This window comes from Lemur catta, chromosome 12 (genome assembly GCF_020740605.2).
Source record: "Lemur catta isolate mLemCat1 chromosome 12, mLemCat1.pri, whole genome shotgun sequence".
In the NCBI taxonomy this organism is placed as follows: domain Eukaryota; kingdom Metazoa; phylum Chordata; class Mammalia; order Primates; family Lemuridae; genus Lemur; species Lemur catta.
Genome location: NC_059139.1, coordinates 38365100 through 38387941, shown reverse-complemented (window position 1 = coordinate 38387941; position 22842 = coordinate 38365100). Strand labels below are relative to the sequence as shown.

Sequence of the window (22842 nt, the reverse complement as noted above, 5' to 3'; positions counted from 1 at the left end):
AGCAAAACTACATATGAATAGAAATTTGCCAGTCTCTTTAATGAATGTATTAATACCTAGCATAGTGGTAGCATTTTACTATGCTTTTTTCACAAATTGTGAATTATGTTGTTTAAAGAATTTAAAGCTTTAAATATTTGTACTGTTCTCAGACTAAGCTACAAAACTAAGTTAATATTTTGGCTTCTGCCACCTAATATTGTATTAAAAAAATAAAAGCCTCTCAAGGGAACCCCACTGTAAACAAGTAAGCTATCATCACTGCCATTTTACTTGAGTCCCAAAGCCAGGTATCTCAACTTGACTTTCTCTAGCCCAAGGGAAAACTTAGTAGCCACTATAGACCTCCACTGGTCCCTAGACTAAGGGATCCTCCTCTTCTGGGATTGTGAACTAGGACCTAATCATAAATACAAACCTAAATCTGCAAGCTGAAGTATCTGGTGCTTTGACAGGGGAAACTGATATAATCTGATCACTTTACATAATTCAATAGCAACACAGTTAACTCACTTAATGGGGCTCATAAAATTGTGATAAACAAATATCAGTCACATTTTAATGGGATTAAATTATTTTAATACTGATTTAAAAGTAGAAAGGACAAATCAACTTGAGGTACTACCTGTGATTCTTCACAATCTGTAAAATGAGACCAGACTAGCTATAAAATTAAAAATCTAAGTCAATTCCAAAAGAGTTTTTACTTTCAGTAGAAAACCAAAGTACAGCATGTATTACCTGAATTAACACAAGTGATGATCAAAATAGAGTCTAAGAATGTGGTATATAACAAGTTACTGAATAAAGAGACAAACTATTTATATAAATCATAAGCATGTTGCTCTAAGAAACTCCCTAAACTGTCCTTAATATTTGAAATCCAGAGTATGATACTGGCTTACTCTAGAATCCAGTGAAGTATGAATTTAAATTAGGCCCTAAAGAAATACAGGGGGCTTAAAATGGTACTTCTAATACCAAACAACCTTTAAGCCCTTCAAAAATAATGGACTGTTCGTTCACTTATCAGAAAGTGAATTTTCTTTTGCACATAAAACTCTTGCCATAAGCATAAATGTACCTGTGTGTATGTGCAAGAGTAGTGAGATAATTACATACCTTTGGGGCTTAAATACATCTGGTGTCACATCACACCTTTGCCATACAGTTATTTCATTTTGAACCATTCACTCGGGAGAGTAATTACTCATCCCATAATTTGGTCATAAAATGTAGAGCTTACTCAGTATTTCAGCAATTTGTATAGCATAGGTGGATTTTTATATGGTACTTTTATAAATCAGACAATGAAAACATATACCTTAATAAGTTAAAGTACTAAAATTATGACAAGTTATATAGACTTCCTAAGCTTTTAACTTGTGAGCAGTCTACATAGAAAGCCGCAAATGCTGCAGACAGACCCAGCTTCGGAATACAAGTTGAACTTACAAGTAGTTCACTCATTTGAGGAGGGGTATGGTGGCAGCAGGAATGTGGTCACAAGGCACAAAAGAATCCAAAAGACCTGGGATATTGCCTGGAAAGACACAGCTAGTATTTCCTCACCTGCAAACAAAAGTTTCCTAAAAATCAATGTGGGAAAGAAAATTTGAAGGCTTGCTGTTAAGAGTTAGACAGGTCTTCAGGCTACAATTTGGTAGAAAGACAATGTCCACAGCACTTTAGCAATCTGCTGAATCTCTCCATCAATCAGGCTGCTAACACAATCCATGAGCACTCAAAGCTCTGTCTTGCAGTAACAGAGCTGTGCACTTCCACTGCCTCACACTGCTTCTACTAAACTAAACTTCTCTTTGCAGTATCTTCCTACATACACTGCCCCCAAGTCTTCCACAAAAATCAAGCAATCAATGAAAGAGATTAATAGTAATTGTTCCAAGCCAAACTATTAATGTCACTAAATGCTGTAATTGAAACTATTTTTTTTAAGTCCAGCAAAGAAAAAAGTCATCTTCAATTGAGTGTATTATCAGCTCCAAAAAGCAGGATAGTACTACATCGCGGATGAGTCATCTATCCATTTCTACTATCAAGGAGAATAAAATAAAACAGCACATGCAGAAGCAGGGGAACACTGTTCAAAGGTCAGGGAGCTGAAGCTGAGTGGTGTCACAGACCAAGGAGTTCTCTGAATGGTTTCCCTCATGCACCTGCGAGAAGACAAGTTGCCTCTAGCAACGCTTGTTAAAGCCGGTGGTATAATGAAAAGATCCCACTTGAGAGGTGGGAGGCCTGGGTGACAAGGTCTACCACAGATTGGCTGGGTGTTCCTGGACGAGTGCCTTAGCATCTCATGTCTGTTTCCTCAGCCATGGAATGGGGAGAAGTCCTTCTCAAAGTTGTTACCAGGACTAGAGGCACAGAACTGGTATTCAAAATGTGGTAGATACTATGAGCTGTAACTCTATAAAATGGTAAATGAATACAAGTTTCAAATTAGAGCTGACCTCAATCCTCAACCCAAACAAGATACAGAAAAAACTTTGTTTTTCCAAGACCACTTTAATGGGATAGAAATACGTTTATGTGAGAAACACTTGACAGAAATTTTTTACATGCATCATTCTAACCTGCTACTATTCAGTTTGATTAACTTGAGGAAGAAAAGACTAAAATGACAAAAAAAAAAAAGACTGAAAAAGAAAAGCTCAAGCAGAGACATGAATACACAGAATACCTAACAGGAAAAAAATGTTCCACACAGCCTTGCTATGGCCCACAGTGACCCTGCACATGAGCTCTGTCCAAACCCAGTGCTGTGCCCACCATGACCACATAGCTGCTCAACCCAGAGAACTGACTTTTCGGAAAAGAGGAAAGAGAACTGACCTACGCATGTGGGCAAGAGATTCTCCTGCTCTAACTACACACCTGTCATCCTCTTGCACCCTTTGGCTGCAAACATAGGGCTGGTTTTTCCCAGTAATATATGCCAAACTGAATTTCTCAGTCCATGTCACATAAACCCACATTCCAAGAGAAATGACCTTGATAAGGTACTTACTGTAAACAAAATAGCACAGAGTTTCTCAAACTCTTCTAAGAAAAGTCCATCTAACTACAGAGGTGAATGCAAATGTACCTTTGGGGAATCTGGGAGTGGCCCAAGGTGGCCACAAACACAAAACAGGGCTGTATTTTTCAAACTGGCAAATTCTTTGTGCAATAGATGTAGGGTAGGAGATACATGGAACCACTTAATACAGGCAATGCCTCCTACTGTAGAGCATGAAAATATTCCCAAAGTAAAACACCAATTCCTTCATCCATTTATTCAACAAACTTTTATTGACAACTATATGCAAATGGTTGTACTGGGAGTCACGGATACAAACACACGTATATGTACATATATACACACGTATATACTACAGTTTCTGCCCTCCTGGAGCTTACAGTCTAATGGGGAACACAATTTAAAAAAAAAAATCACACAGGAAACTATAAGTAGGGTTACAAAGGAGAGAATTTTATCCTAGGGTATTTCTCTGAGCCAAGATGACAATTAGGGAACGAACCAGGCATAGAAGAGCATTCCAGGCAGAAAAAAGAACCATGGGCAAAGGCAGGTGGCCAGCCAGCTTACACGCGGCTGCAGGGCAAGGGAGAACACTGCAGGAGGCAGATGAGGGTTAGGGCCCGACCATGCTGGGCCTCCTACACTCATGAATGACTTTGGTTCTCTGAGCAAAGGGAAGCCACTGAAGGTTCTGCACAGGGCAGGTACAGACAACACCATCCTGGCTGCAATATAGATTCTAAGAGCTGATACCTGCCTGTCTAAAGTTTACAAACTGATCAACACTCTTATGCATACATGAAGTCCATTCTTACACACAGATGTGTGTACACACAGAGAGCATATAAGATTTTTTTAAATAGCTCTATAGTACAAATTAGAAGTGCAGAAAGGCCATTAACAGGTCAGAAAAAGGGAAACTGCATGATGTTGTAGCTAATCCAGTCTAAACTTCACCAAGGAAATTAAACTTTGGATAGCTAGAAAAAAATGTGGAATAGGTTGTTCAGGTCATACCACCACAGCTTTCCAAGGTAAGGACTTATGAAAACACCCAAAAAAAGAATTGAAAAAATATACAAAGAAGATTTCAGTTCATAGGTAAGCTCTTAAAAATTTTACTTGAAACCATTTTTCTGAATACTTTATTTTTAAATCTTTAAATCAGGGAGAAAAAGTTATTCAACTCTTTTCATTTACTGATGCAAGTCTCTAAAACAAGGTAATATAGATCTTAGTACAATCATATGATTTAAGGAATTCAGAAACATAAATCTGAAACTGAAAGTTTTATGTCTTCTTCCATCCTCCATTTGCCATGGTACAAATTCAGGTAAGTCTAGAAACTAAACTCCAAGAGACTAGGTTAATCCACAAACTGTCCATTCTATTCATGAATACCATAGAATTGATTTTAGCCATCTCCCTTTCCATTTTCAGGAGAACTGTAGAATTCCAAGTGAAGAAAAAATTTATCCATCATTGGGGTCAAAAATAAGGGAGACATTAAGACATAAGGCATGGCACACCTTGCTGAGTAATATACACTCTGTTTAGTTACGCTAGATCAGGCAACAATTATAATCATAATAAACTATTAACAAAAATAAATCTGTGGAGAGTGAAATTAGTTGTTTTAATGGTAATGAGACAGATTTTTTTAAAACAATGTTTCCCTTCTCTAATTACAAAATCAATGTATGATGATTGCAGCATTTTTGGAAAATACAAAAAACCAGAAGAAAATAGTAATAAATGGAAGAAATCAGGTAAAACTGGAACACTGCGTAACAATAACATACTTCCCTTTTGTATAACTATTTAGAATTCAAATACTTTCATGTATTCCCATGTGGGCCTCTTAGCAGCCTCATGATAGAGGTAAAGGTATAATGATTCCCATTTTATAGGGACTCTAAGTTCAGAGCCAGTATGTAACCTATCTAGGGACAAACAAGTACTAAGGTAAGACCCAGCAAAGAGGACTCTACTCTCCTGATGACTCAGGCACTTTCTCCAAGCTCATGACCATGTGGGATACATTCACATAAGTGGCTAACTGCAAGTACCTAAAATGAGCAGTACTTGTGAACATCAATCTAAGAAAATGTGCAAACAGAATTGTATTATTAGTACAAACATAGGCTAAAACAATACAACTTCAGATGAGAATATGAAAATTTACATATCTTTAAATTGCCAAAAGGGGGTGGGGAGCAGGCAGAATATATCAAACCCATGGAGACTGAGAATCTCGTAACTGCTTCTTTTTGGTCTGAATAAGAACCCAAACAGAAATCATGTATTTCATATTTGAAAGAGACAGAGGGGAGCCCACTCATAAAGATCAGAGATAAAGCAAAAGTCTCCTTTCAGTCCCAAACTCCTCCTGCCTCTCTTCCTCTCTCCCTACACACACAAGCACACACACAGCATAATTTTAAACAGATTTATTTCTTGCCGCCTTCTAGGAAACAAGATATATGACTAGGGTAACTACAGACTTTATCATCCAAACTGGAACACTTGTAAGAGTGAAAGAGGGGACTGTCTAGGCAAAGAGGCACTCAACCAAGACGGACCGGGCACAGAGGAACCAGTGGTCACCCAGTATCTGGATAACCCATCTCTTTCAGGAGCCAAGCATTGGGAATACACCTCCATTGTTAAATTATTGTTAAAAATACTGCTTGAATATACTCCATTTTATGGAAAACTAAAACTCAAGCAAACTCTACCTCAAGGGAAACTCATCAGCATTTTGTAAACCAGTTTAATAAACTATTCCTATTAACTAGCCAATGTCTTTTCATAATGTTTAAGATCTGGTGGGACGTTTCAAAGTTACATGTGCTTTTACAAGTCATCTGGGAGGAAAAGTTTTAACAAACTAAATTTAGTTTTACCAATTTGTTTAAAAAGTGAAATATCAAATAGAAGGAAAAAGCAATCTCTTAATCCCACAAAGGCATTTATAATTCAAAGTTATTTTCCTGAGTAACCAAAAGTACTGTTTTACACAGGAATACCCAAATTATTTCAGAAATCATCTAATAAATAAACTGCTTTCATAATAGCTTTTGGGCTGATGTTATTGCTAACAAGTTAACAAACTCAAAGAAAAAGTCCCCTCAAATGAGAAAAAGAAAGAAACCTTATACAGTATAGAAATATACTGATGATAAAGCCTAAAACCAAGCTAGTCATCCAGTGGTCTTATTCCTATTCACCTTCTTAAAAGACTAAGTCACAGCAATTCAGATTCAGAAAATCGAACAAAAGTTAAAAATTGGAACTTTTTTCCAACTAAGAGAATTTCATACAGACATTCACAAGACTGGGCTATCATCTAAGACTATCATTCATTCATGTGGTATTTCAATGTCTACTATGCATACAATGTACTAGCACGATTAATATAGGCTGTTCTGAATTTAAAATTTGCCAGTATTTTTTCCCAACTAGCAAATTCATCTTTCTCTCCAAAAAGGAACTTTATATTTAAATGCTCTGTACTTCTCACCCTCTCCCCCAAAAAACACTAGCAATATCTGCTAAACAATGGGAAACTCAAAATGATGACTCTGTTACTGTGCATGGCAGAATTATTTTTACATTTATTTGTTAACACTCCATATTTTGAGTCAATTTGATTAGCTAACTGATGCTCCCTCTATCAAAGATGCTTAGAAATCTGCAATTCTAAAAAGGATATGTTCTGATATTCTGATTTCCTGGAAGAAACAGTCCCTTATTTCCTCCGATTTTTACATTCCACAGTTGTATACTCAAGTTTGGAAATAACCATGAATCAGGCCACAGTCAGTCTCTACAACAATCCCATAAAGAATTTCAGAAGGTCTACCTGCTTTCAGTGGAGGGAAAGCTACTGCCCCTCAATCTAACAATAAAACCAGATTATCTAAATGGATCTGGACTACTATTAATGATTTTTGAAAAACAGTATGAATCTAAGACATAGAATCTTCTAGATTTAATAAATAAGCCTTCCTGAAAGAGTCAGGTTCGAAGCTCAATTCTAAGAAAAGGCAAATCAAAAAGGAGGAGAAAATTAATTATTCCACAATTGTAAAGGACAACCGTGGAAAACAGCAACTCAAGAAGTAAATTTTTAAAACTAGCCATTTAGAAACATGATTGTCAATACATCCCTAAAACTACCAAAGATAAACTGTCATACACTGAACTTTTACAGATTACATTCTGAATTGTAATGTCTCCTAAATTCCTGAAGTAAGGTCGGAGGGGAGATTTCTCTGTATTTGAACATGGCTACTTAAATTTCTTGTGCTTTTCTTAGCTTAACCCACCACCACCAAGACTCCAACACACACACACACACACACACACACACGCAGGTGGACACACACACATGTGCACACACACATTGTTTAAAAAAATACAAACATTCTTATGTGTCAAAAAATAAACTTCATTGAAAAGCTAAAGAACAAAGTTTCATGATTTATCAAAATCAAAAAACAAGCCACTGCTAAGTTATGAGCTACTAAAATAAATTCAGTCCTAACTGTATTTTGAATAAACTCATAGTCACTAGCTCTTATATCACTAATTGTTTTCTAACACATCTAAAATTATTTGAAACTATGAACATAAAAATTTTAATAAAAATAAACAGTGAAAAATCTTGAATGAATCAAATCTATAGAAACAAGAATCTTTTTATTGCTTCTTGGCCTTTTGGCTAAGATCTAAAGTAGAAACAAGAATTCTTTTTAAAAATCCATCTATTTTAAAATAAAAATATTTTGCTACAAATTGTTAAAATGACTAAAGTTTTTTTCCCCACTACACCAGTCCTTATTGAAAGCAAAATGCCATATTGTCCAGGCCTTTGAAATTTCCTGCTATTTATGAACAGCTTAAAGCTTTTTAATAAGTTAGTAAGACAGATCCACAAAAACTACAAAGAAACTGCTCTGACAAGTTCCAATAAGGAATGTTATTTGAGCATTTTGCTTATAACAGCACTAGTCTAACTACTTACTGGGCTTTGGTTTTAATCAAGCTTATTAAGCTAGAGTTGACATCACATATATAACTCAACTAAATAAAATATAAATTACATTAAAGGTCCATAAGATAGTCACTTAACCTACTACCATCCAGTAGATTACAATGTTCTATGGATCATATTAAATTATACATATACACATATCCATAGAGATACTTAGATCAAATGACAAATCTATCTCCAAGCCACTTCTGAAATATCTATCATAACCTCCAACTACAGAAAGACACCATATGGTATACTTACTATACTGTGGCATAGTTGAATGTACTTGATAATCTATCCTTGAGATATTCTAGTTATATTGCCTAATAAAATTTTTGTTTTCACCCTAAGTAAAAAAAATGAAATACTATTGGATCAACATTAGCAAACTGCCCAACTTGCTCTTATCTAAAATGTTTTAAGATGTAAAAATGTAAATATACTCTAAAACACTGCTTTCCGTAGGCTATTAGACCAGCAATTTGCCTTTCACTAAATCTCTCAACTTAAGCTTTCTTATTTTCACAAAAGTGAATCGAACAGATTTCATCCAATAACTACCTTAAAGACAAAGTGAAGAAGAAATCAATTTGATTCCATTCCTAGTTATTTTGGCCTATTATTCTGTGCTACCTTAAGAAGGGTCACAGACCAATGCGCTAGCTAAATGTCATCCTGCCATCCAACAGATCTAAGTACATTACACCTGCCATCCCCATCCTTTTTGGCACCAGGGACCAGTTTCAGGGAAGGCAATTTTTCCACGGACCAGGGGGGTGGTGGTTTTGGGATGATTCAAGCACATTACATTTATTATGCAGTCAAACCTCTCTGCTAATGATAATCTGTTTTTGCAGCCACTCCCCAGCGCTAGCATCACTGCCTCAGCTCTGCCTCAGATCATCAGGCATTACATTCTCATAAGGAGCACACAACCTAGATCAGTAGGATTTGCATTCCTGTGAGAATTTAATGCCGCTGATCTGACAGGAGGCAGAGCTTATGCAGTGATGCAAGCAATGGGGAGCGGCTGTAAATACAGAAGAAGCTTTGCTTGCTCACCACTTCTCACCTCCTGCTGTGTGGCTGGTTCCTAGCAGGCCATAGACCAGTGCTGGTCTGCAGCCCCCAAGGGCTTGGGGACTCCAGCATGATAACACTACTCACTGAATAAGTGAATAATCACCACTGTTTCTATTCGTATTCAATGTAATCCACAGTACACTATAAATCATCCCCTAACATACTCTCAGCTTTCCTATACACCATTATAGAAACAATGTAAATATTACTTCTCTTACCAAAATCCCTTCCAAAGACACAAATTCATGCTGTGACATTTTTACTTATTTCCAAAATTATTCAAGAATGAATATATTTTTCATTTTGAGGGCTACAAATAATCAAGTAAGTTCTTAAATTCACACACGCATCCAAAAGTTTAAAACTCAATGTGCAAATACAGTCTACATAATATTGGCTCTAGAGCGTGCAGAATCAGACTCAGATACTGGTATTTCAACCAAAATCTAGCTGTTCCCTACAATAATTAAGGTTTTAAAAACGTATTACTAGAACATTAACCAAATCTAAACACACATAAATGTGTTAGCAAAGAGAACACTGACAACTGTAGAAAAACCAGTATGTGTTTTTTAAAACATCTGATGGCGCCTATAATTATATAAACCAATTCAGACTCCACCAACTTCAACAGCAATGGCAATTTGAAAGATGCCTGAGGCATAGTAAATAAATCAGGCGAATTTCACACCTCTTGGTGCCACGACAAAACTAAAAGTATTGAGATGGACATATGTCTGACCTGATAGGGCAATTCTTAAATCTTTCTCCTATCTGAAATAAACTACATGTTTCTAGAGTTACCATTTATTATGACTACTATTAACGATCAATCTTTTCTAAGAGACATGTACATCCTATTTCAAAAAAGTATAGCTAAAAAAGTACGATAGCACAGAATATGCCTGAAACTTAGTTCAGTTTGATAACTGAAAAGTTAAGTTTTTGACATCTGCCAGCAGTCCCACAACATACTGGCCCTGTGCCATCATGGCCTGGTGCCAGCCTGATGTAGGGCAGGCTAAAAATAGCAGCTAAGCAGCAGCTGGAACACATAGGGCCTTCTGACCTCAGCTTTATTTCCCTAAATCAAGGGGGGTCAGAGGAAGGTGGAGACAACTGCAAGGAATGAAGGAAATGGAATATACTCTTGGGAGGTATTTCTTACCTCTTCAAATTTATCTTCTTTTCTACCACACCCTCGTACTCCTCACTTCCCCTACCCCATCCCCAAAAGAAAGGAAAGGAGAGAGGAAGAGAGGAAAGGCAAGAGGAAGAGAGGAAAGGCAGTGAGGGAAGGAAGGAAGAAAGGAAAGGAAGACAGAAAGAAACTGGAGCTCTGAGGTAGACTGGTTCAGAGCCTTCCCCAACTCCTGTCCCCAAGTCTCCCTTAACTCTATACAAAGCAACCACTGGTCATTTCAGTCCTCAGCTTTACGACTGTCTAGAGAAAGTATAAACCACAATCTTGAAAAGACTGGCCAGGTTAGCTGAAGGTCTAGCAGACAAAAATTACACAAGTTATATTTGGAAGAAGTAGGGAGAGCTGTGAGATGGCATCAAGAATACAAAATCCTAAGTGCTGAGGAAACTTGAAGAACACTAAAAAACCAAGTCCTAAAGGAATAGGACTAACATATTAAAAAGTTTGCTCACATACAACCATGAGATTATAAATTTCTGGTATTTGAGGTTTAGGATCTTATTTTGTGACAAGTATTTATAAAAATCCTGACCACCTTCTTCATAGAAATGAGTTACTAGAAAGAGGCAGTAGCAGGAATAAAGTTTCAACATGACCAAATACAGTGCTGCCTTCATCCTCTGCAGGCCTTTACCAAGAAAGACCAACGGCAACACTAGAAAAGGCTCCAGATACCCCCTTTACACCTAAATTATAGAATACCTATACAATACTTCATTCATAAAAACGCTGATCACTGCCAGCAAACATTTAACAGACACAACTTAGCACATACAAAATTCAAAATTATATTGATGTAATTAAATAAGAGAATTTAAAACTTGCTTCTGTGGACTCATTCTACATGCTATCTTCTTACACACATTTTCTATATAATATCTTCCAACATTAGAGATTTGACACCAATTAACAATGAAAAAATGTTTTAAGTAAACAGTGAAATAAGGTAGCTAGTCACCTGAATTTTAAGCACATTAATTCACTAAATGAGCTTTATATGATCAGCTTATTTGGTTAGAAACAGTTTAAATGTACGACAGGTTCTACTGCATCCTTCTAATTAACACCAGGGTTCAGCAACTGCACAGATAAAATTATCTCTTTCAAAGAATGTCAAATCTCATCACCAGCAACAAGAAATAATAATACAATTTTTAATTGTAACATTTAAAAAGGGCCTTAACATGACATATATAATTTCTTAAATATGCTTCAAGAACATACCTTTGCTGCATATATATGATTAGATCTAACCTACAAGTTATTTCTCTTTCAAAACATAACATCTTGTGGTAGATGATCAAAATCACCCAACACAATCATCCTTCAAAGTTGAAATTCATTCATAAAAGACATTTTTAAAATATAGTGTTTTTAAAGTAAAATTTTAAAATACACATTTAAAAATTAAAGCTATGATTACAATTTAAAATTTATGCCAACGTGAAAGTAACTCTATAAACCTAAAGATAAACTTTCCTGAATAGATAATGATAACATATCAGGGGCAGTATTGCTTAGAGAATAAGAGCACCAGCCAAAGAAGCTGAGTCTGGCTATTATTTACCAGCCAGTGTGACCTTGGGCAAAAGTTATTTGTACTTTTTCTCCTGTGTTTCAGTTTCCTCACCTGTAAAATAAGAATTGTGCTTACCCCCTCCTAGGACTATTGTCAAAAAATATAAAGTGATTAGAGAGAGCAGTATATGGCACATGGTTAAGTGCTATGAAAATGCTAGCTCTTTTTATTAATATTATTATTATTAAACACTGTAGTAGTACTAAGAGTCTCACCATAAATTATATCCAGCTGGTTTAGTGAAGAACTGCCCCAAATCATACAAAAGCATCTTTAAAGGTTAGAAAGGGTAGTACAGTTTGGAGGCCACATCAATTACATGAAAGAAGTGTGTACATGTATAGGTATATCCCAAAAGGTTATGCAAATACTACCAGCCGAAAGGGAAGAGGCACATTAACAAAAAACAGTGAATTACATACAAAAACAGGTCAAATACAGATAATACTGGACAAGTTTTCACATACACACTAAATTCTGAGCAAATTTTTGTTGTTCTGCATAAGCACTTCAAACTTTCAGTAAATTCTTTATCACATGAGTGTATGTGTACAATCACGTACGGTAAATACTCACTTAGAAACATATAATGAAACCAATTTTACTATAGGCTCATTGATATAAATAGGAGTTAAGTTCCTATAGCCTATTTCTGGTCACAAAAACATGACCAAACTTCTAAATAAAGACCCAAAACACTTCTAATATTAAACACCAAAAAAAATGTGAGCTATACATACACTTAAGAAAGATTAATAAAAACAAGTAAGATAATTATTCACCCAATTATTCCAGCTCAAGGCCGTGGGTGGCCAGAGCCTATCCCGGTAGCCCAGGGCACAAGGCGGGCACCAACCCTGGTCAGAATGCCAGCCTATCACAAGGCGCACACACAACCCCCACTCACTCAGACTGAGACAACGCAGACACTCCAATTCATCTACCAGGCACATCTTTGGGATGTGGGAGGAAACCAGAGTGCCCAGAGAAAACCCATATGGACACGGCGAGAACATGCAAACTACTCCACACAGACAGGGGCCCCGACCAGGAATCAATTTTTTTTCTCATCAACATTATAATGAAACAACACTATTCAGGACCTCCTGTATAGTCACACAGCTGTAATACAGTTTTGTACGGTTAGCAATCATAACTAATTTTTCCTGAACTTTAATCTCATAACATTACTGCAATTTCCAAATACCTACAAATGTTTTACACTAGCAAGTATTTGCTATGCTAGTATCATTGCTGAACTGAAGCCATTAGAATTTAGCCTGAAACTAAAATGCTATCTAGAAATACTTTCATAACATTCAATAAAATGTTAGCCAAATAACCTCTCCAACAGTCTAATTTACATTCAAGAATATGCTTGTTCTGATTTCTTAGACTACCAAACATTCCCAGGAAACTAAGAGACAGCCTAAACACTGGAAAAATAGATTCAACACTTAGCTTTGCCACTCTAGACAATTTACGCAACGTGTTTAGGCCTCCATTTTCTCATCAGCAAAATGGGAAAAGCTGGAATTAATGTTATCTTTTCATCTCTAAAACCTCTGTAGCTCTACAGGTATGTAACATCTATAATGCAAGAGTTATTTACAAAAACAGCTTCTCATCTTTCAGCATATTTTAAGAAGAAACGGAACAGTGCATCTGTACACAGAGGTCACTGGAATATGCTTTGGGTAATGATATTCAGATTATACCTGGTTTAATTTTCTCTTTTTCTGCTCACTTATAAACATATTATATTTATATAAATAAGCTGACACAAAACTAGTTATCACTTAAGAATTCTACAGATATAAAACATTTAGCATACCCTTAGCAACAGTTTACTTAACTGTCAGCTGAAAGTCAATCTTTCAATAAACTGAAAGTTCAAAATGATAAGCAATTCTGCACTGCATTCTCTCTAAAGGTTGCTTTAGCTACCTTTTCTAGTTGAAAAAATTTAAAGAAGCATCGTATTTTTAAAGAACTGAAAACCACGTATAAAAGCATATTCTTAGGGGAACACAGCATTGAAAACAAAAACTGAAGACACCCAGGTTTTTAAACAAATATAAATTTAACGAACACATTTTATTTTTGAGAATCTGGGCAGGGACTTAAAAACAAAAGACTTTTTCATGAGACAAAACTACCTAACTTTTTTCCCCCCAAATTATCATTTAATATAGATGTCTCAGAAGGAGATGCATTTAAAAAAGCAGGTAACAGTTCATGTTTTCAAATTTATAGCAATCTCCAAACATTTACATGTCAAAAAATTAATATACTAAGAAAATTTAATTAGACTTTTTGTTGTGAAAAAGCACCATTTTTAAATTACACCATGATAATCTAAAGGAACTAAAAATGGTTTTGTGGGCTTCCTGTAGTTTTATCGTCTTTTAAAAAATACTTACCAATAATCTGCTTTCATTTCTAGGATGTTTGTGCTCTTAAATATAATAGTTTAAGTCAACAGCAATTTGAGTTTAATGATTGCCCCTACAAAAACTTTTAACATTAAATGAGTTTATCATATGTACACATATGCTTCTTAAAATGAAGGCACCGAATTCCTTTTGCCTCACTCAAGAAAATTTACAGTCTAACACAAAAATATAAAGCACGTAAGCATGTGGAAGTAGTACAGACCCAATCTTGCGATTTTTTAAAGGGACAGCTCTCTTAAAAGAAAGCATGTCATTCCTCCACTGCCATACTGTTCACTGAACATGTTATTAGCTAAAATTACACATTCTTAATTAAACCCTTAATGTGAGTGTGAGCAGAAGAGAGATACTGGCCTTCATATTTCCCTATGAAACATTTAGAGTTAGAATTGAGATAGCAACTGATTACCCATTGTGAAAAGAGGCTGAGGATAAACATCTTAAAAATCAGCAAGGACAAGGAAGTACTTAAGACCAATAATGACTTGAGCCAGGCACAGTGGCTCACACCGATAATCCCAGGACTTTGGGAGGCCAAAGAGGGAGGATCACTTGAGACCAGGAGTTCCAAACCAGCCTGGGCAACATAGCAAGATCCAATTCCTACAAAAAAAAAAAATTAGCCAGGCATAGTGGTGCATACCTGTAGTCCCAGCTACTCGGGAGGTCAATGGGAGGATCATCTGAGCCCAGGAGTTCAAGGCTGCAGTGAGGTATAATCGTACCACTGCACTCCAGCCTGGGCAACAGAGCAACACCCTATCTCTAAAAAAAAAATTAAAGTAAAAAATAATAATTACTTGAATTATTCATCAATTGCAATAATTCTTCTATAAAGGACACACTCCACAGGCATCCACAGGTTTACAAAATGTCACATCTGCAAAATGAATGAAATTCAATGCAAAGTGGGAAAAAAATAATAGAGATGGCCTTTTAATCCAAGGGTGTACTCATAATACAACTGTGTAGCAAGAAATTAAAGACTAAAGAAAGAGTAGAAATGTTTGCTTAATCTAAATCAGCAATTCCACCTTCCATTGTTGTTATAATCTTTGGACTACAAAAAAATATTTTGTCTCCTGAACACTTAAAATTTCCTCACTGGATCATTACCAATGATCAAAGAACCAAGTAACAACAAATTCCAAGTACTCCTCACCTAAAACTGAAAATTTAACTTTGCTCAGAGGACATCTGAGATACTCACATACTTTCAAAAATTAATTATAAACAAATCAAACATCTCAACTCACACAAAAGAATAAAAAAATACACATATGACTGGTTTCAAAACTTCTTTTGTGTATTTTCATCAATCAAGAGGCAGAAAAAGTGTAAAATTTTATACACCATTTTTCTATATTATTTTAACCTTGAAAATGCATTCAATGAAATCAATGCACCATCAATAAACAGGAATCCAATTCTGAAAGTGTATTTAGAATCACATCTTTATAGAGTAATCTCTGGACTGTAAAATCAAAATACTCAAAGAATAATAAATTATCTGACTGAAATTTGTATTCATCTTAATTCTAATAATGATCCCCTTTTACTGCCTTGCCAACCCCTAAAAAACACAAAATTTTAAGTTATGAATCTGAAAAGAGTGTAAGAATGTATTTACCAAAGTGTTAACGGAATTCTAAGCAATATTCTTTTCTCCCAAAAATAGCAAAAAAAGAGAAAGACAACTCCTTTTCAAACTTATCTCCTTCCTTCAGAAAGGACATGCCTGCACACTCACTCAAGCGCACACAAACACATACGTGCAAACACAACAAAAAACATAAATTAAAAACTCAAGGATAATTTTTTTAAGTTTAATACAAAAATATATGCTTCTAGTTTTAAAAACAATCCAACCATAAGACAGGTATAAAATGTTAAGAAAAATCCACCATAAAATAGGCATAAGGTAAAAAGTAAAATTTCTCCCAAAAAACCTTGACCATTCACTTGACTTCCCTTCTCCAAAGATACCCACTAGTCAATGGTTGTTTTTGTAGTATTACAAACATTTTTATGCATCTACATACAACCCTATCTTTTCTTTGTTTTAAATACAAATCATGGCATACTACATGAAGTTTTTTACTTGTTTTTAAATAAAGTATTCTGGTCAGTATATATAAAATCTAATTCATTTTTCATGGCTGCATAGTATTCCATTGAGTACTTCTTAACCAATTCGCTTCTGATAGAAATTTAGGCTGATTCTAGCTTTCAGTCTTGCAAACCATACTGCAATGAGTATCGCTACAGAAAACATCTTTATGTACTAATATCAATATTATCTATAGAATACATTCCTAGAAATGACAAAAAAAATTGTGCCAAGCAACAGCGTAGGCAACATCCTTTTCTCCTACCTCCGCAAACAATTCTATTATCCTTTTAGTTTTCACCAATGTGATTGCATAAACGGCCTCTCATCTTTACTTGCTTCTCTTTATATGAGTGAAGATGAACATGTTTATTAACCACCTGCATTTCTTTGTTTCTGAAATGTGTTGCCCATTTTCCTATTGGGTTATTCATCTCTTTTCTTATCTATTTTTAGGATTTTCTACCAGCTTTTGGTCAAAGGTGCTGTAAGTATTTGTCCTAGTTAGCTGTGTAACTTGGTTTATAGTGTTTTTACCCCTACAGATTTTTTTTTCTTGAGACAAGGTCTCACTCCGTTGCCCAGGAGGCTATAGGGCTTGAGTGCAGTGGTGGTATAACAGCTCACTGCAACCTTGAACTCTAGAGCTCAAATGATCCTCCTGTCTCACTCTCCTGAATAGAGGGGATTTACAGGCGTGCACCACCACCCCGGCTAATTTTTTTTTTTTATTTTTTGTGGAGATAGAGTTCCTTAGGCTGGTCTCAAACTCCTGGCCTCAAGCGATCTTCCCAGCTTGGCCTCCCAAAGTACTAGGATTACAGGCGTGAGCCACTGCACCTGGCCAGAAATTTGTAGATTTTCCAATTAAATTTATCTGTCTATTCCCCTGTAGTTTGAGTTTCAGGTCATATTAGGGAAGCTCTTTCCCAGGCCAAAAATTTAGAAAATTTTTTTTATGTAACTTCTAAATTATTAGTTAAATGATGTCAATACTATTAATACTTATATATTAGCACCTTCAGAGACAGCTCCCTTCCAATATCAATTACTGAACAAAAATAAGCTAACTACACTTTCTCTAAAATTTTCCTATAATCAACTGATGTGTATCTCTACACCAATTAAATACCACTTACATCTACTATACCAAAGATTTAATTTTTTTCTTTAAATTTCTTCTTAAAAATCTAGGAGCTGAAAAATAGTAACTACCAAGTAGGTTTAATTTCTGGCAAGCCCCAACTCTATGTCCCTCAATCCTTAGATAATCCTCAACAGCATAAATGTACATAAAAAGTCCAAAAACTAGATTTTCCCTGTTGTAGCTATAATTAAGTCATCTCTACAAAAGTCAATAAATACTTCCTGTATAAACAAACTTGTAATTTTGCAATACCAGAAAATTGCTTTATGGTGCTATCAACACAATATTCTGTTCTTTTCCATTTCAGGCTCTGAAGCAAAAAAAAAAAGTTCTACCTCAAATCAGAATTATAAAGTAAGCCTTGTGAGTTAGTGAGTTAGTATACCAATTCAATCCACCACTTAAAGCTAAATCAGGTGGTTATTCTAGCCACTCTCTCTGTTCCCCATAAAGGGGACAAAAAGCCCCTTGATCACAAGTTTTCTATTCTCACAGTACCAGCTACCAGGCATTTAACAACCTTCCATCTCTGAGCTCACTGGCATAACAAATAATATAACTCGGAAGTTAAGGCAAGTGGCAGAACTCAGAAGGGGAAAAAAGAATATTTTCCACAATTTGTATAGCACTTGTTTAGCATGTATGTGTTTCCAAACTGGTGGTAAACTCTTCAAACTACACCAGAAGCATCACACCACTTCACATCAACCACTGCCAATTTCATTCAGTGGCCTCCTTCCCCTTTAGGGAACTATTCAAAAAGTTACTGTTTTCTTTTACAACTACTCACCCAGGCCTCTTCCACTGATGAAAGCAGGCAAAGCCCACGCTGTGTGTCTGTCTCCTAGAGAAGATTGCATCTTTTATTTATCGCCCCTTGGCTTTATTTTCACAGTGAATTCCTGGCTTAAATGCAATCAGCCAAGAAACCCTCCCTATGTGCTCTCCTGTCATTCCTCATTGCTTGCAAGCAGAGTCAAGCACAGGGGAAGGGGGGGAAAAAAAACCCTCCACACTGCCAGCCAAGCCAAAAAATTCGTAGACTCTAGTTTGTTATACTGAGAAACCATAGATGTGCTTCAATCCGTTTCAACCCGGCAGGAAACAAAACACACAAAAAAAGGTATAACTTGAAAGAATGTTAATTAGATTTTTAAGGGGGAAAAAAGGATAGACGGATAGCCTCAAAAGCTAAACCCCCTCTAGACAGAAGGAAAGGGTGCCCAATATAGAAAAGGCAACACTGGGGGCTGCCTTTGCAAATAAATGACCATGCAGAAAATCACGTTTGCAGATTGCATTAGAATTCAAATTAACCAGACAGGATTAAAACAAATCTTAATTCTCTCTTGGGGCTCCTATCCAGACCCTCACCCCACTCCCAAAGAAGAGAAGGATAAAAGGAACTGACTACAGAAAGAGATAAAAGATTAAGTTAAAAATCAAAGAGACAGAGATGCTTCCAAATCGATCCCCATTCATTTGGTACCAGGTTCACCACACTACAATTTCAAGTAGATTATAATATGGGAGGGGATTAGAAAATATACTATTTGCAACCAGGAGAAAAACATGGGGAGTTTCACTATAGCATTGTTCTTTCCAGTCTGGCTGAAACATCCCCATCGCTATGGCTGAAAAAGATATCTGGACAGAAAAAAAAAAAATGGGGGGGGGGGGGACAGGGGACGCTTTTAAACTAAGCTATTTTAGAAAACTCTCATGGTCTGTCAAAGAAAGGAGGGTTGTTCAGCTTTAAATCACAAGTCCGTCTCTCTCGCCTTTGTCAAATATCTTCTACTTTACAAGCCCTGAAAAGAAATAAAGAGACTCTTTTGTTTGGTTTCCCCTTTTCGGAGGATGACAGAAAACCGAAAGGGGCACAAATAAACCCGAAAACGAGAACAAAGTGCTGGGTCGTGCCGGCCGGGCGGCTGCGCCGGGGAACACGGGAGCGGCCGCCGGCCCCTGCGCCTCGCGCTCCTGCAGCCCGGGCTGCGAGCGGCACATCGGTAACCGCTCACCGCGCTCGCCCGGAGCGCCGCGACCTGCCCACCCCGCGCAAACAAAACTCAGGCGGCAGGGCACCCGGGGCTCCCCGCGGCCTCCCAGGGGCGTCTGGAGCCGGACCCACAGAAAAGGGAACCGCGAGCGGCTCCTTCTCGGGCTCGCGCCCTTTGATTAGGGGCCGTCCTCAGGGCGAGGTCCCTCCGGAGAAGGGGTCCAGCCTGCCACCACCTCCCTCCAGCGCTGCTCGGAGACCCGGGAGGCGCGGAGGGAAAAAGACATTTAAACCTGGGGCGGCTGGCGGAGCTAGCCTGGGCCAGACGCCACAGCGACCCCGGAGCGCCGCAGCCACTCGCCCGTCGGAGCCCTGAGAGGAGCGGCCGCCGAGTGGCGTTAAATGTATTCCCCTCCCCTCAAATAGCGAGGGACGGGGCGGGTGGGGGGAGAAAGAGAGAGGAGCAAGCGACAGACAGGGGGAGAGGGGGGAGAGCGCAGAGCGGCCCGGCCCCGGCTCGCCCCGGCCGGCATTGTCTGTGCGGCCCGCGCCCCCTCCCCCGCCCCGCACGGCCCAGCCACACACACCCTCGCAGGAGCCCGGCCGTCCGCCCGCGCCTTTGTCCACGTCCACCCTCCGAAAAAGGCGAGCAGCCCTCCAGGATGTGCTCCCCGGGAGGAGGGCGGGCAGCTGGGAGCGGGCCGGGGGCGCCAACCCCGCGGAGGGGCGCGTCCTGCTGATTCATTTCCCACTCGCGCTGGCCCGTCCGGGGAGACGGGGGGCGGGGAGGAGCGGGAGGAAATGGGCGCTCCACTCGGGAGAACCGTCCGAGCCGGTGAGGACACCAGGCGGGGTGTGGGCGCGCGCTGGGATCGGGGCTGCCCGCAGGGGAGGAGCGGCCCCCCCCCCACGGGACTGACGGACGGACAGACGGCCCGCAGCTGCCCGGTGACTCACCGACTTGCAGGACGTTGTCTACGCAGCCGCTCTCCAGCAGCGCGATGCCCCGGCGGAAGGGCAGCCGCGTCTCGTCGCCGCCGTCCGCCGCCCCGGCGGCCCCCACCGACGGGGCCCCGGCCCCCGCGGCGGCGGCGGCGGCGGCGGCGGCAGCGGCGGCGGCGGCCGAGGTGGCGGCCGGGGAGGACGAGGAGCCGCCGCCGCCCGCGCCGCCCGCGCCGCCGCCCGCGCCGCCGGGGCCGCCGCTGTCGTCGCCGGGGCCGCCCGCGGCGCCGCCGCCGGTGTTGAAGGACGAGTACATGCAGATCTCCCGCTCGCTGCGGGGGAAGGACCAGTAGACTATGCGGCGTTGCACCGGCTCCGGGATGCGCTCGAAGCGCTCCTCCACGCGCTGGAACGGCCACTTCTCCGCCACCCTGCGCGCCGCGATGTCCAGCAGAGACTCTGGACTCTGGGTCTTGCCCGGCGGCAGCAGCCCCAGCGCCGCGCCGCCCCCGCACGCCGCCGCCACCGCACCGCCCGCCCGCGGGCCGGGCCGACAAGCAGAGCTGTAGCCGCCACCCGCGCCGCCGCCGCCGCCGCTGCTGCCCCCGCCGCCGCCGCCACCGCCGCCCGGCCGGCAGCAGAGCCGTTTCGCGGGAGGAGGCTGCTGTCCGCGCTCCGCCATGACCGCGCCGCTTCTAACCCAACAGCGGAAGTGCCGGGACCCTATAAACGGCACAAGGAAGCGCGACACGCACACGCCGTGGCGACGCCACGCTGCCATCTAGGGCCCGCCGCTCCTTGTACGGGCACAAGAGGTGGGGCCTCCTCCGTGACGTCGAGGCTGGGGCGGGGCTCCGATGGGGGGAACCTAAGGCCGGGGGCGGGGCCTATGCAAATCGCTAGGCTGAAACATAAATAGAGCACTCGGCGGACACGGGGGTGGCGGGGGCGGGAGGGTTGCGTGCCCGGTGGGTTGTGAGAATGTCAGCCTGCTGTGACGCGGGGGGCGGGGCCCAGGCGGGGTTCCCGCGGGAGGGGCAGGCTGCCGGCCCCGGCCTAAGGTGAGTGGGTCTCTGCGCCCCCTGCCCGCTCAACTTCCCCTCCAGTTCCCTGCCTCTCTTTGAAGTCCGATAAGTGAGGACGCGCCTCGTGGGTCGCAGCGGGGAGAGAGGGGGTGATGAGCGGTGTCCTAAGGGGAGTGGTCTGAGCTAAGTGGGGGGCGGGGCCCGCGGGCGATGCCCCACCCCCCCCCGTCAGCCTGCCCTCCCGGGGAAAAGCCTCTGAGCGGAGGAGGCGCTTTCAAAACAAAGAAATGCGGCATAGAGCCGGGGGGACGCGGGTGGAGAGGAAGGCGGAGGTGGTGCGGCCGAGGCCGTCCGGCTGCCCGCTTCCCCTCCAGCCAGTCTGGGGGAACTCCCCCGCCACCAGCCGAGGCTGCGGCGCCGGGGAAGGGAGAGGAGGGCTGCGTTCGGCGACTGTTTTCCACTTCACTTTTGCAGACCCGGGTAGAGAAGAAGAGCGCCCACCCCACTGCCCCGCGTGGCTGCAGCGCACCCAGCCCCTTGCCCCGCGTCTGCTCCGTCCTGGCGGCCGGGCTGGGGGCCGAGCCAGCCAGGTGTCGGAAAACGCGCAGAGCGCTAGGAACCTGCCCCGCAGCCGCGCGACTTGCGGCCGTCCCACCCTCGGTCTCCTCTCCCTCAGCCCAGGAATCCAGCCCACCGTTCGGAGTCCCGGAGCTTGAACCGCCCTTGTCGTCCCCGCGGCTGCACCGCCGAGACCCAGCTCCAGGCCCGCGGTTCTCCCGCTCGGGGTGGAACGTACACCGGGCTGTGGATTTAGCAAATACACCTTTGTGAGTACACACGCCGCGGGGGCGAGCGCCAACCCCACGGGCGCGCGCACACCGCCCCGCCGGCAGCGGACGGCTGCTGCGAGCGGGCAGAGTGCGCCCTTGGGGCTTCGGCCGGCTCCGACACGGGCGCCCGGCCGCGCGGAGTCCAGGCGCTCGGGACGCGCGCCGCGCTCTCTGCAGCCCAGGCGGTGCCCGGACGGCCGGTGCTCCCCGGCAGGGCAGCGCGGCGGTGGGCGAGGGGGAGCGAGCCGAAAGCGCAGCGCGCCGGGGCGCGGGCGCCGGCGAAGGCGGAGAAGCGAGTCCAGGTCTGAACCGGGAGCCCTGCGGACATTGTTCTTCGCGCTCCACAGAGCCGGGTCAAATCTGCTTCCAAGCCGCAG

At 41.4% G+C, this 22842-nt stretch overlaps 1 protein-coding gene across 1 annotated transcript in view; it reads right to left on the bottom strand.

The window, feature by feature from the left end:
• ZSWIM6 (zinc finger SWIM-type containing 6) overlaps positions 1 to 21307 on the bottom strand; it is a 180193-nt gene extending 158886 nt beyond the window's left edge. Inside the window, exon 1 of the mRNA XM_045566572.1 lies at positions 20626 to 21307. Coding sequence (XP_045422528.1) covers positions 20626 to 21292 — 667 coding nt within the window. The 5' untranslated portion in view covers positions 21293 to 21307. The remainder of the gene's footprint in view (positions 1 to 20625) is intronic.
• Between the last annotated feature and the right edge of the window lie 1535 nt (positions 21308 to 22842).